This window comes from Condylura cristata, unplaced genomic scaffold (genome assembly GCF_000260355.1).
Source record: "Condylura cristata isolate star-nosed mole 26May11 unplaced genomic scaffold, ConCri1.0 scaffold00014, whole genome shotgun sequence".
Taxonomy (NCBI): Eukaryota; Metazoa; Chordata; class Mammalia; order Eulipotyphla; family Talpidae; genus Condylura; species Condylura cristata.
Window position 1 is genome coordinate 34,629,936 of NW_004567115.1, and position 14,571 is coordinate 34,644,506.

Consider the following 14,571-nt stretch of genomic DNA (forward strand, 5'->3'; position numbering starts at 1 on the left):
GGGCAGGCGGGAATCGAACTCATGTGGAAGTGGCTTTAGCTTCTCAGTGCAGTGCTTTAACCCGCTGCGCCACCAGGGAGGGCCTCAGCTACTTTTTTAGAACATTTTATTATAAACATTATTCTAGTTGTTCAGGTTTTAAGTAAATTGTTGGTCTATATGACATGAGTGTTGCAGTAACATAGGTAGGCCTAACAGCATTTCGCATAACTGGATAGGGTTCTACTGTGTGTCAACAGAAAGGGAGACCGAAGAGTGACTTGGTACATTCTCCATTTTTTACTCAGACTACATTGCTCAAAATTCAGATTGATTACCATTCTAGGTCCCAGTCATGGAATCATCTCTGGTTGATGGGTAATTTATAGGATGTTTTCCATTTGCTAAATGTCTTTAAAGGAGCCATTAGCTATTCAAGTTTGTCTTATAGCCAGAACTTGTTTTAATATAAATGAAGGAATGCACCCTTAAAGGCCCTTTCCCAGAAGCCAAGAGAAGCTGCGAGGTTCATAGGGTCACTCACTCAGTTAGGGTGGAAATAGTCTGTATATCATTACGCCATGGTTGTGGAGCAGTTACCCAAAGGAGAAAATGTCTTAAGTAGAAGGCCAGGGCAGAGCTTTAGGGACCACTCATGTTAATAGGAGAGGAAAGATAGAATGGCTAAAGAGATTGATAAGCTAAAGACAGGAAAGGTCACCATTATCAGGGAAAATAATGTAGGGAAAAGGTCAGTAATCTGTGCCAGACACATCAGCAACAAGGGCAAAGGGTTGCAAAAAGGAACGTTGATTCGGCAGTTACTTGTGTTTATAATAGTTGATAAGCCAAAGACCAAGTTCTTATGGTCTTTGAAATTTTTTTTAAGATTTCTTTATTTATACAAGAGCTGGGGTGTAGCCCAGGGCTGTGGAGAGGAGAATGTGTGGATTCACCAGAGACAGAGTGGGTAGCAGAACAGGAAAATCTACTGAAATAACATTGCTGAGTGCACCATGTGGTTCAGCTCTCTGACCAGGGATAGTTGAATAGTGCTGAGACTTTCACCCCTGGGCCAACAGGGAGGCCCTAGTCTTTTCTTTGCTTTTCTTTTTTTTTTAGTAGGTGATGGATACATCGATAGTGTGAGACCAATTCTATGTACCCTCTAGCACTGTCAGAAGACAGTGGAGACTCAATAATAAAATCTTTGGCACTGAAATAAACACAGAACATTGATTTCATTTCCTCAGGTGGAATGTGAATTCTGGTTTTGAGAGTACTTTGTAATATGCTAAGGGGATTAGCAAATGAAATTGTACCACTTTTAGAAACCTTTTGATGCCTAAAATTATGTTTACTGAAATGCCTGTACACTTTGGTCCTTCAGAAATCTAATCATTATACTTTAATTAGTAACTCTTTTCTTCACATTTCAGGGTAGAAGGTCCTCTCTCCTTAGTTGTTTGAAGTGGCAACTAGGGTCCTGCTCTTACATGACTAATCACACAGGTTGTCAGAAACTTGACATGTCAGTATATCAAGTATTTTTCAGTGTTCTTGAGTACAAAAAAGGGGAGCAGAGACTCAGTGGTTTCCTAAACTTTAAGCAGTGAAATCCTCTTTTAATGTTAAATCAATTATAAGTTCCCATGCTTGAGGTTAAAATCCTTACTACTCTCTTTCAAACAAGTGAGGAAAAGCAGTTTTGTTTTGAAGAGATTGAATTCTACAGGACTACACAGATGAAAGAGAGGAAGAATTTGGACTGATATTTTTCTGGTGGCTCTGTAACTGAAATCTTGTTTTCTTTTCCAATAGTGAAAAGGAAGAAGATGATAATGAAAAGAGAGAAGATCCAGGTGATAATTGGGAAGAAGGTGGAGGTGGAGGAGGTGGTGGTGGTGGTACAGAAAAATCTTCAGGTCCCTGGAATAAAACAGCCCCAGTACAAGCACCACCTGCTCCAGTAATTGGTAATTTTAATATTTCATTTTGATAAAGCTGTTTATGTATGATATGGTTAGCTTTGAACTGAATGCATACTTACAGTGGGATGAGTGGGATTCTTTTCCTGAGATAGATTTATATATGACTGTCAAACATTTGGAGGTTAAGATACATGCTTTTTTGTAGGCTCCTTAAACTTACAGGTAAACACAATTACCCAATTGTTGGTAACTCACTAAATACAAATGACCTTTGTCATTTAATTTTCCCTCTGTTTCCCATTGTACTGTTCTTACTATTTTATGAATTCTCTCTAGTAGTAAAGAGTAGTAAGAGAATAGGAAAAAGGTTTTTTAGAAGGACAGTAATGAAGTTGTTTAAGAAACACTTTTAAGCAGTGTGTATGCCTGTTACTCTATACAGAATAAAAAAGCACAGCAAGTAATCCTGTATCTTAATGTTAGAATTTAGATAGATCTGCTGTGCTAGAACATTTTTTCATCTTTTCTAGTCTGTGTTTTTCTTCATTTAATTTTTTTTTAACTATGTCTTAGTTGGAGCGAACAGGTAGTATGTACCAGTGATCCCTATTGGCTCTTACATTCCTAAATTCAACCCCTAACCTCAGTCCTCATCTTATTTACCCTATCAGCAGGGTTTGAGCACCTCTCTGAGACTTTATTCTCATGATTTCTGGGACCCCTCACATTCTCCCGCTCCCTTGTTGGTTCTCACTCTTCACTGGTATCTTCTCTTTGGCACCCTTATTCCCTTGGCAGTCTCTTTCAGCAACTCAAATTGCATCACCAGCTCAGATTTTTCCCTAATCTCCAACACATATTAACTGCCTACCAGCACCGCAGTCTCAGGTCTGAAATTGTACTTGTGTATCTGCTCTACCAGTAAGTTCTTCTGGATTTTACTTTAAAAATAAATTCAGACTGGCCCTCCCTGGTGGCACAGCGGGTTAAAGCACAGCACTGAGAAGCTTAAGCCACTTCCGCATGAGTTTGATCCCCTCCTGACCCACCCGCTGCTCCCCACTCTGTCTCTGGTGAAGCCTCTCGCCACCCCTGAGCCTCTGGCCTGTATCCCAGTTCTGTATGCACAAATAAATAAATCTAAAAGAAAAAAAAATTTGACTGATTATATGGCTGTTTTATATCAGTTCCATTGCTGCCACTCTGGCTTTGGACTGTCGTTTTATGGGTTACTGAGGTGTCATCTCTTACCTTGTCTGCTTGCTTCTTTTTATATACTTTTATATATTATATATTCTGCTTTCAACACAACAAACAGCCAGAATGGTGATCTCTTCAGGGCAGACTGTCTCTACGTGCTTTTCAAATCCTCCATTTGTATCTTATCTGAGTAAGAAGCTGCAGTTTTAGAAACATAAAGGCTGGGCCCTTCCTTGTGACACAGCGGGTTAAAGCACAGCACTGTGAAGCGATCCGCAGCTACTGCAGCATGAGTTGCATTCCCAGCTGCCCGGGTGACCCACATGGCGCAGCAGACCTCTCTTGACCCATCTCCTGCCCCTCAGCAGTGTATTTCAGTCAGTCTGCCTGTTCTACTCCTCACTCTTGTTTCTGGTGAATCTTCTACCCCCTGCACCTGGCCTGGACCCTAGTTCTTGTATACATAAATTAATCTTTGGAGGGAAAAAAACTTAAGATGCTTTTCACCTCCTTGCCTGTGCTACCTCTTCCTTGCCTGTGCTACCCCATTTCTTTCATTTTTCTTTCTGTTATCTGATCTGGGCCTCCTGCTCCTTGACTATACCAAGCACACTGCTACTGTAGACCTTTTGTGATTTTAATTTCATCCATGCATTTGCTTTACTCTTTGTAGGGAGTTTACAGGTTTTGTTGTTTTTTTGTCTCTTCCCAAAGGATCAATAATAAATTGAAACCCATACAGATTGTTTTTATTATTTAGCTGTTTTAGTAGCACGGAAATAGCTGCAGAGGACATGTATACATAGTGAGTATAGATATATTTCAGTGAAACATTTGCAGAAACAGTAGTTGGACTGAATTTAACTTGTCTGTCAACCTTAGCTTTGTTTGCATCTTACTTCTGAAAGGCCTTTGTTCAGTTTCCACCTCATCTCTGAGACCCTCCAGACTATCTTATTGCAAATTCTGCTCCACCTATCATGTGCTCCCTTTATAAGCTCTTCCTGCTTTACTTTTTGGCATAACAGCTCTTTTTACGTATATTCTTTGCTCCCTCTGCCATAGCACTATTTAGTGTAATCGCCACTGGTGACTTGACTTTTTAATTTTATTTCATTTAAATATCCACATGCGTGTAATGGCTAGAGTATACTTGTCATGAAGATGGGGTTTTGTTGTGTTTTTAGCCCCACTGTGTAGTTTAGGTCAGCACCTGACACATAGTAGTTGTTCAGTAAGTAATGAATGCTAAGTTATAACTTTTTATTGTGTGATTAAAGTTATATAAGGAAATAAGCCTCTATAGAAGTATTCAAATGACTGCATTATATTTCAGTTAGTAAACGATGTAGAAATGAAGTTTCTGATTAGTGAAGAACAAAATTTCCCATCCATTTCTGATGGGAAATTAAACAGAGGGGAAAAAACTGGAGGACTTTGGACTACCCAGCTGCTTATATTTTCCTGTTTTACCTGTACAAGGAAATAGAGGAAGAAGCTTAAAAGAAAACCCATTGCTGATATAGAAGCAATGAAGTAATTAAGGATACTCATTTTTTTATTAGCTTCTTTTTTTGAAGACTTATTTATTTATGCATACAAGAACTGGAGTGTAGGCCAGAGGTATGGGGGTAAGAGGGTTCACCAAGGACAAAGTGGGGAGCAGAAGGTGCGTTGACTGAAACACAATGCTGATGGGAGCACCGAGTGAGACAGGAGAGGTCAATAAGTTCTTTACATGGCATCTTACTTAATCCACCAACCAGGTAAAGAAGTGATTATCAACATTCACTGATTTGTAAACTGGACTAAAGTCATACTCTCTGAAAGGCAGTCCCTGTCTCCCAAGTCTAGTAGATTTTTTCCCCATTTACAATAAGTTGACTTCTAGAACTCATCTACATAGTTAATTCAAGTAGCTGTGGAAGAGGAGTTGGCCAACTATCTTATCATAAAAGTAGAATATTTTCACTTTCATTTTCTCAGATAACTTGGGTTGTCCAGTGTCTTCCTTATGTCAGGCACTGGTCTTTTTCTGTAATTGCTAAATGATGTAATCGCAGGAATGACTTATTGAAATGTTAATGCATTTGAATAGCTTCTAAAAGGACTTTTCATAACTTTAGTTACAGAAACCCCAGAAACGACAATGACTAGTGGTGTATATAGGCCTCCTGGGGCCCGGTTAACCACAACAAGGAAAACACCACAAGGACCACCAGAGATATACAGCGATACACAGTTCCCGTCCCTGCAGTCCACTGCCAAGCATGTAGAAAGCCGGAAGTAAGTAGGCACATCCTGCCCCTGGTTGGGGTGGGTTTGCTCCCTATTAAAAAGACAAGGTTACAACCAACAGGCAGTTGAGAATTAAGGTGAGACTTGTATGCCCAGATAGGGGAAAGGGGATAGGGCTGTGGGGTGGGGGAGGGGGACAAAGGGAAAGCACATAAAAGATAAGCTATAAGTTTCTGTTCTGGTTTATGTTTGTCTACATCTGACTAGTGTCATTTCATTAAAATTCTTTACATGAGTACATTATTGCTGATGTATTCCTTATAATGTGGGAAGTAGAAATGTAATAGTCATTTCATGTAATCCCAGTTAATGTGAATATAGATGAAAGATGTTGGCATTTTTTATAATGTAATATTAAAATCTTATTTTAGCAGGTACTTAAAATGAACGTTACTTGGAGTTAAATGACCATATGACACATCCACATCTTATTTAGGGACATGAAATTATTAAAGTTAATAAAATGGGAGTAAATGTAAATGACCTCAGATGGAATAATGGGTTTTGGGGTGACTGTTGGCCCCTGAGCAAAAGCACAGCTGACTTCAATTTAAACCTCTACTTGGTCTTGCTGCTCTGCCCTGTCCTACAAAATAAGGGACCTCTGAGGAAGGGCAGTGATTCACCATACACCTCTTTATCTGATCCCATTTCTGTAAAGTAGAAGTGGGGACAAATCATTGAAATTATAAGTAAAACTTGAATGAGAAAATTGTTGTCCTTATGCAGAGAAATAAAGTCGCTAAAAGTAAGTATTAGAAGAAATGGCCCTATCATTAATTCCAGTTGTCTTTGAGTTGGTCCTGAACTAGGCTTGCAGTTAAAAGTTACCCAGTGAATTTGTCGTCATAAAAATAGGGTCATACAATTTCAGGACAGTGTTTTGCTGTTTTGCTGAATTGAAGCCTTTTATGGTTTGATAGGAATTACATATACCAGTTTTCTCATGTTCTTCAAGATTCTCTTAAGGGGTGATTTTTTTTTTTTTTTTTTTGGATTCAACTAAGAATATTTTCAAAATGACCCAGAAATACTTACTGATTACATTTCTTTTCCCTTAGGGATAAAGAAATGGAGAAGAGCTTTGAAGTAGTAAAACACAAAAATAGAGGTAGGGACGAGGTTTCAAAAAACCAGGCCCTAAAACTTCAGCTAGACAACCAGTATGCTGTGCTTGAAAATCAGAAAAGCAGCCACACTCAGTACAATTAACGAATGGTCTTTGCTAACCCTTCTAAGGTAACTAGAGCACAGCTAACCACCATGAACAGCCATTCATCATCTGATTTCTGCTGGATCTACAGCAACTGATGCAGACCACTCAGTTTAAGTGATCGAGAGCCTATTGCACTATGGAAGTTGAAAGTGTCACAACTACTTTTAATGTGTATTGTATTTAGGGGGATTTTCATTGTCTCATACATGTGTGCGCTAAATTCAGCAGTGTTCTTTCATAATTACTTTGCAAATACAAAGCAAACTGCAGCCAGTGGTCATTTCAAAATCTTTTTATGTTCAGATACTGAGCCTTCGTAAGGGTTGACTACCTCAGATTTGCTGCACTCATTGTGGACTTCATGTGGATCACAACTTCTGGATAAGAAGGTTACTGCTATTAAGTATCGATATGAAACTTGAAACCAGCTCTACTGGATCAGAAATCCTGCAGAAAGTCAGTCATCTGGGTTTTGATCTGCTGTAAAAGATGAAGATTTAAGTGACCTTAATTAACCTGTCCTGTGCCCCACCCTTAAGAAATACTCCATAGTGGGCTGTGGCTGTGTTAGACTTCTGGAACATACCCATCAAGAGAACTGATGTGTTCAGATAATCTGTAGGGCTGTGATTTCTAATTTCAACTTTGAGTTGTACTCTGAGGTAACCACAAATTCAACCAAACTTGGGTCCACTGAGTGGGGGAAAAGGGTGGGGGAGGGAATGATCTTGTTTCTTTTAGTTTTTTATTTGGATAGTGCTTTCTCTGTTCCACATTAAGGCCTTTTACACACTGACTTTGAATAAGTTCTTTGATTGAGCATATTGCATGGTTAATTAACCTGAAATATGCATTAGAATTGTGAAGTGTCTCATGACTTTGCCAATCCCTAGAGTGGAACCAAATTACCTTTGATGTCAAGGGCAGTGGATGCAGGAGGCTCTACTTCAGGTGCTGCTAAAGCCTCCTCGAATCAGGTCTAAATTGTGAAGTAAGCTGCAGTGGAAAGGGTAAAGAGCATGGTTTCTGCTTCGGCCACACTGACCTGTCCTTACAAATTCAAAGCAAGGTGAGCAGAACCTCACTTAGCCCACTTAAGTTTCTTGGATCTTGCATGATCTTTGGCAGAATTTCCAGTACACTTGTGCCCAAATATTTAAGGTGTCAGACATAAGTGCAGTGATTGTCCCAGCATAGCTCTGTTGTCAACCTTTCAGTATGTTCTTTATGTTGCTCATTTGGAGAGTCGGGGCAAAAGACAGGTGATGTAGCACTTCTGTTTTTAATAATTACAGCTTACAATATCCAATTTTGGTCTTTAGGGGCTCGAGTGAGCTCCCTGTGATTTCTGAAAGTTTATTTCCATCCCATGAGATAGTCTGGTAATTTACTAGTTTTTTATCTTTAGTTCAATTAAAATATTTCAGAGTGGTATGTGACCACTTGGTAGAGCCTGGGTTTCTCTATAATAAATCCCTTTGCCAAGTGCAAGAGTTGGAGACCTGCTGCCGGCAAGAGTGAAGCGAGTGGGTGAGTAAAGCAGTCCTGACGTGGAGCATTCCCTGTAGGGGACTCAGCCTGGGTGCAAGTGTCATGCAAGACTCCGACTCCTAGGTGGTTACAGCATCACCTGACGGGACATGCCGACCAATTCTGGGCCATAATATTTGAGGTGGCAGGCAGTACGTCTGCTCTCTGGTTTGTTTGGATGAGTAGCTGAGCCAACCATGGAAAGGTTGGATGATTAAGTGAAAAACCAGGGATTCTTGGTTAAACTGAAAACTCATTTGGGAACCAAAAATCTTAAATAATTTCTTGGACCTCGAGCCACTTACTTTCCCTGAAAAGTATGCATTTTTGACCCAGCAAAATTTTGTTGGGTTATGTTATAGAGGAATGAACTGAGATGAAAGTTATTTAATGGCATACTGGACAGAGATCTGGAGATCTGCGGGAGATTTGAAATTCCAACTCTTGTAACTTTTTAAAAGATTGTGAAATTATCAAAATGCACATGAATCAAGTTTTAATATACTGTATGATGGGTTGATGAGGCTGTCCATTGTACCATTTCTTTCTTTGAATTCTCAGGCATGGTTTGGCAGTGCAAGAACTCTTGTAACATTAACAAATTCAATAAAAAGTATAAATATATAGTTTTTTTGGAGTGTTGGTTTTTTTATTCTTAACCCTTAATTTATTCCCTCTTTGAAAATAATGCATTGATGTCATTCCTCTTTGACAGATAGGAAGGAGGATGATACTATTCTCACCTCAGGAGTGAACTTTGAGAAGTGTTTATAGACTTGGGAGTTTAGTTAAAATGACAGATTTGGTATGAAAGTGGCTGCAAAGCTGAAAATTCACGTACTTTTGTCATTGCCATACTAAACTTGTTATTTTAAACCATGGCAAGGGGGATTGATATTTAGTGGTCTTGTACTTTAGGAAAAAGGAGGCATTTCTTAAATGGCCAAATACCAGGGTTTAGTCTGAATTTTTAGTACCTAGGTTGCTAAACTAGAGAAAGTATATTTCAAGTCATTTCTGGTGCTGTAGTTGAAATGTTAACAATTTGCACAGTATTTGTACTTGAGTTTTTCTCAAGTAGGATAAACACTCCCAAGTTTTTTTCTCCAAGTCACTCTTAAAAATATAATTAGTGTGGTCCTCCCTGGTGGTGCAGCGGGTTAAGGCACTGCATTGAGAAACTAAAGCCACTTCCGCATGAGTTCGATCCCCGCCTGCCCCGGAGGTGACCACATGACGTGGCAGACCTCTCCTGACCCGCCCGCTGCTCCCCTCAGCAGTGTACTTCATCGATCTGCCTGTTGTGCTTCCCGCTCTGTCTCTGGTGAATCCTCTCACCCTCCGCATCTCTGGCCTGTACCCCAGTTCTGTATGAATGAATAAATAAATCTTTAAAAATATATATATATATAATTAGTGTTTAGCATATTGCCCTAGATACTAGTTCTTCTGCAGACATGATTTGTAAATATTTTCTTCCATCTTCATGTATGAAACAAACCTTTTATTTTCATGAAACCCAGTTTATCAGCCTTTAAATTGTGCTTTGAATTTATGAAAAATTATTTTATTACCTGATTCCCTACCCCTTGATTTATTGGTTCTAAGTTTTGTAGTTTCAGCTCTTAAATTTAGATTTTGTTAATTTTTTTTATGTGTGAAGCAGGGGCCATATGGACATGCAGTTAGAAGACCCTCCATTTGTCACCTACTACACCAGCAACATGCTTGTTGCTTCTATCTCCCTCTATTGGAGTGTGAACTTGGTTCAGAATAGGAACATGTAAGGAAGGGTTGTAAAGTGTTTGGGAGTGTGGACCAGGAATTGGACAGAGAGGTCAGGCTAGATTGGTAAAATGAAAGAAATGAAGTCAGAATCTATTTAGGGAGTGGAGAAAAGTTAATCTGGTTGGTAATCAGCGCTTGGAAGGAGAATCAAACATCCTAATAACTAGTGTCCTGAAACTGCAGGTTTGTAATGGTTTTTTTTTTTTTTTTAAAGATTTATTTATTTGTACATACAGAACTGGGTACAGGCCAGAGGCTCAGGGGCGGTGAGAGACTTCACCAGAGACAGAGTGGGGAACAGAACAGGCAGATCGATGAAGTACACTGCTGAGGGGAGCAGCGGGCGGGTCAGGAGAGGTCTGCCACGCCATGTGGTCTCCTCGGGGGCAGGCGGGAATTGAACTCATGGGGAAGTGGCTTTAGCTTCGTAGTGCAGTGCTTTAACCCACTGCGCCACCAGGGAGGGCCCGGTTTGTAATGGTTTTAACTCCTTACCCAGCTACTGTAATTAGGGGTCTAATGGGGCCTGCAGAATGCTCACAAATTATGCATTGTTTCTCTTGGGCTTGATACAAAGGTAATGAGTGGTTGTAAAGTATATATTAAAGAAAAGAATAAATGAGAGGAATACTGCCCATATCTTAAGATTCAGGGTTGAGGTCATTCAAACATTTTGAAAACATTTTGAGATTGTAGCCCAAGTGAGAACTAGAATTGCAAATAACTGGGGATAGCGACACAGAAGCTGGGTACCAACTCTTAACTTCACTTGTGAATTCTTTCTCCCAAGTGAAAATTTCAGGGATCCTGTCAGGATGCAGCAGGAAGCCTGTGAGGACAAGATCCTGTGTCTCAAATACAGAACGCAGTGTGTTGAGTACAAGGGAACTTGCACCGTTGGTCGGTAATAGAGCAGAGGGCTTCAATGTCAACGTGGGTTAGCTAGGGCAGGGGCAGGCAGTTTCTTAGTTAAAACAGTAGCAGAGCTGGAAAAGATCATGCTTAGTGAAATAAGCCAGAAAGAAAAGGAAAAAAAATCCTCTCATAGCAGGAATAGAACAGAACAGGCGAGAAAATAATAATGATGAACAGCTATATACCAGAGACATTTTGTGGGGTTGGAGTGGGGAATGGGGTCAAAAAGTGGGGGGGGAGGGAGGGAAATGCACTGGACTATGGTGGTGGAGCATGGTTAATTTGGTGATGGGAAACTCAAGGGGATTGCAACTGAGATGGAAAAATGCACAAAAATATGTAAAAGTAAACTTAAAAAAAAAAGATCTCGGAGTCACTTCAAAAGGTTATTGCAAGTATTTATAATTCCTATATTTTGCAGTGATATTTAGGAAACTTAGTACAAACTTTGCCTGTGGCAAGTTTTTGTTTGACCACAGCAGTTTTCCAAGTTCAAATTATAAAGCAGGGTTAAATTTTTGCACTTCACCATTATGAAATATCTGTCAATTATTTATTTCACTGTCTCTCCTGTTGGATAATTTTACCTTTTTTACAGAAAAATTTTTGACATTTGGATTTTGAGGCAAGAAGTACAAAATAAGCTTGATTACTTTGAATGTCTGCATATAGCATTTCAAAAGTTAATCTCAGATGGTTTTTTTTAACCCCAGAGATTAGATAGTATGTCATCCCCAAGAAAGGTTGAATCAACTGTGGAAGCAGTTGGTTTTTTACCCCCTTGAGTGGGGCAAGTCTACTGATTAGTTTGGTTCTCAAACGTGCATTTTGGAGTAACTTGGGCATCCTTTTAAAGATGACAGCAACCTGGGTTCTGGGGTGAGTGCCCATACATGGCATGCCCTCTCCAGCTGCTTGTGTGCTCCTTTGGGTGCAGCCTTAGCACCTCTGATGTGGCAGCTGAGAGGACTTGGATACTCACCATGGTCAGCCAAAAAGGCCAAGAAATCAAGTCAAGATTTTACTAACCAGGAGGTGGCAGGTCAAGATGGTTGTGTGTGGTGCAGAGTAAGACATACAGCACTTGGTAAACTAACAAAACCTATTGTTAAGAACGGCTGTCAATGACAAACGGATTCCAATTTGAGGGGCAGGCACTCAAGGAAACAGACACCTGTGCGGTTCGAAGTGAAAACTGAAGATGAAGCTGATGCTCCACAGCCGCACACAGGAGCTGTCTACCATGAAGGAACCCACTGCTCCACTCCAGAACTCTCTCCCTCCAGAAAACCACAATCTGGTTCGAGCACATCCTGACTACTGTGGTATAGTTTTCTCTGTTCTTTCATTTCCCCCTCCCCCAATTTCTTCTTTTTTTTTTTTGCGAGTTATTGAACTTTTTTTTAGTAATAGTTTATTTTTATATCATTTTGTGCATTTTTCCATTTCAGTTGTAATCCCTGTGGGCTTCCCATCACCAAATCACCCATGTGCCATCACCATAGTCTAGTGCATTTCCCTTCCCGCACTGTTATTGATCCCATTCCCCACTCCACCCCCACAAAATGTCTCTGGTATATAGCTATTCATTATTATTTTCTCGCCTGGTCCATTATACTCCTGCTATGAGTGAAACCATCTGGTATTTTTCCTTTTCTTTCTGGCTTATTTCATTAAGCATGTTCTTTCCCAGCTCCATCAATGTTGCTGCAAAAGGCATATGTGTGTGTGGTTTTTTTTTTTTTTGGTTGCTGAGTAATATTCCATTGTGTATAAGGACTACATCTTTTTAATCCAGTCATCCACTTTTGGGCATTTGGGCTGTTTCCATGTCTTTCCAACTGTGAATAAAGCAGCAATAAACATTCCCCCAATTTTTTTATAGGTAAAAAATTGGTGTGCGTGCATAAACATGCTGCATCTTTTTAACTAGATGGCCAATGGTACATTTTAAAAAACATCAAATGGAGAGGGTATAATAATGGTTCTGTGATGATAACCCTTGCTGCATGAGTGGTTTGCTCATTCACCTTTATATTCCTGTAAGTTATTTTGCTCCAAATGTTTATTGAAAACAACATAAAAATTCTTGTAATTGGGGAATTTTAATGTCTTATAAAATCAAGGGCAAGCTGGGCCCTCCCTGGTGGCTCAGCGGGTTAAAGCACAGCACTAAGAAGCTAAAGCCACTTCAGCATGAGTTCGATCCCCACCTGCCCCAGAGGTGATCCACATGGCGCAGCAGACCTCTCCTGACCCGCCTGCCACTCCCCTCAGCAGTGTACTTCGTCAGTCAGCCTGTTCTGCTCCCCACTCTGTCTTGTGAATCCTCTCACTGCCCCTGCACTCTGGCCTGTACCCCAGTTCTGTATGCATAAATAAATAATCTTGTTTTAAAAAAACCTTCCCCCATAGCCCTGCTGTGTCCCCTCCCTACTTTGCTCTCACCTCTCCAACCTCAACTTCTGAAAGCCTCAGTTCTGCAGTGAGATTTCAAGGGTTTGTTTTTGTTTTTTACACTCCACATTGAGTGAAATTATTCCTGACTTACTTTACCTAGCATATTCCCCCACCCTCCTCCCTGGGAGGGAACCTCAGTTCCATCCATGTTGTCATAAATGGCAAGATTTTATCTTTTGTCATAGCTGAGTAGTATTGCATTGTGTTTCTTTACCACATCATCTTAATCTACTAATCTGAAGCACTTGAGAATTTTCTATAATTCGGCATTGTGAATATGGCTGCAGTAAACATAGTGGTGCATATATCCCTTCCAAGTGGTATTTCTGCATTTTTCAGATACCGAGGAATAGAATTTCTAGATCATATGTGGTAGATCTATTTTTGAGAAACCTCAATACTGTTTTCCAGAGGGACTAGTATACATCCCCATCCACAGTGTACATGTATTCCTTTTCCCCAAAATTATTACCAACCCTTATTTGCTTCTGTCTTTGATACGGGCCATTTTCACAGATGTGAGGTGCATATACATTTCTCTGGTGATAAGTGAATATTTTTTCAGATACTTGTTGGCCATCTGTATGCCTATTTAGTTCTACCTAGTTTTTGATTGGGCTAGTTCTGTTGAGCTGTGTGAGTCTTTTGTAGATCTTGGATATTAATTCCCTTGCCAGATGTATGGTGTGCAAATATTTTCTCCCATTCCATTTTGTGGGGCGTTTTTCATTTTCTTTTCTTTTCTTTTTTTTCCCCTGCTTAGAAGCTATTTAGTTCAATGTAGTCCCATTTGTTTATTTCTGCTGCTGTTACCCTTGCCATTAGAGCCAAGGTCCTGAAGACAACACTGACGCCATTGTCGTGGAGTGTTTTGCCTATGTATTTTTTCTATGTATTTGTATGGTTTCAGGTCTTCCCTCCAAGCCTTGAATCCATTTTGAGTAATTTTTGTTGGTGGTCTCATTTCATTCTGTTGCATGTGGCTGTACAGTTTCTTAGCACCATTTGAAGAGGCAGTCCTTTCTACTTAGTGTCCTTGTAGCTCTCTTGCTGTAGACTAACCATGTAGATACAGATTTATTTCTGGGCTCTCAATTCTACATATTAGTCTGTGGGTATTTTTTTTTTTTACAAAAGTTTATTTTTACATCATTTTGTACATTTTTTTCTTCCATCTCAATTGTAATCCCCGCAGGCTTCCCATCACTAAGTCACCCATGTGCCATCACTATAATCCCGTGCATTCCCCCCCCC

General features: G+C 39.9%; 1 protein-coding gene across 4 annotated transcripts in view; it reads left to right on the plus strand.

The window, feature by feature from the left end:
* Positions 1-8,770, plus strand: part of CDV3 (CDV3 homolog (mouse)) — a 12,432-nt gene extending 3,662 nt beyond the window's left edge. Inside the window, exons 2-5 of one of the 4 annotated variants that reach the window (XM_012725007.1) lie at positions 1,801-1,955; positions 5,237-5,396; positions 6,470-6,519; positions 6,648-6,921. In XM_012725007.1, the coding sequence (XP_012580461.1) occupies positions 1,801-1,955; positions 5,237-5,396; positions 6,470-6,519; positions 6,648-6,655 (373 nt within the window). In that variant the 3' untranslated portion in view covers positions 6,656-6,921. The other 3 variants (XM_012725010.1, XM_012725008.1, XM_012725009.1) reach the window with 3 other exon arrangements.
* Positions 8,771-14,571: the final 5,801 nt, after the last annotated feature.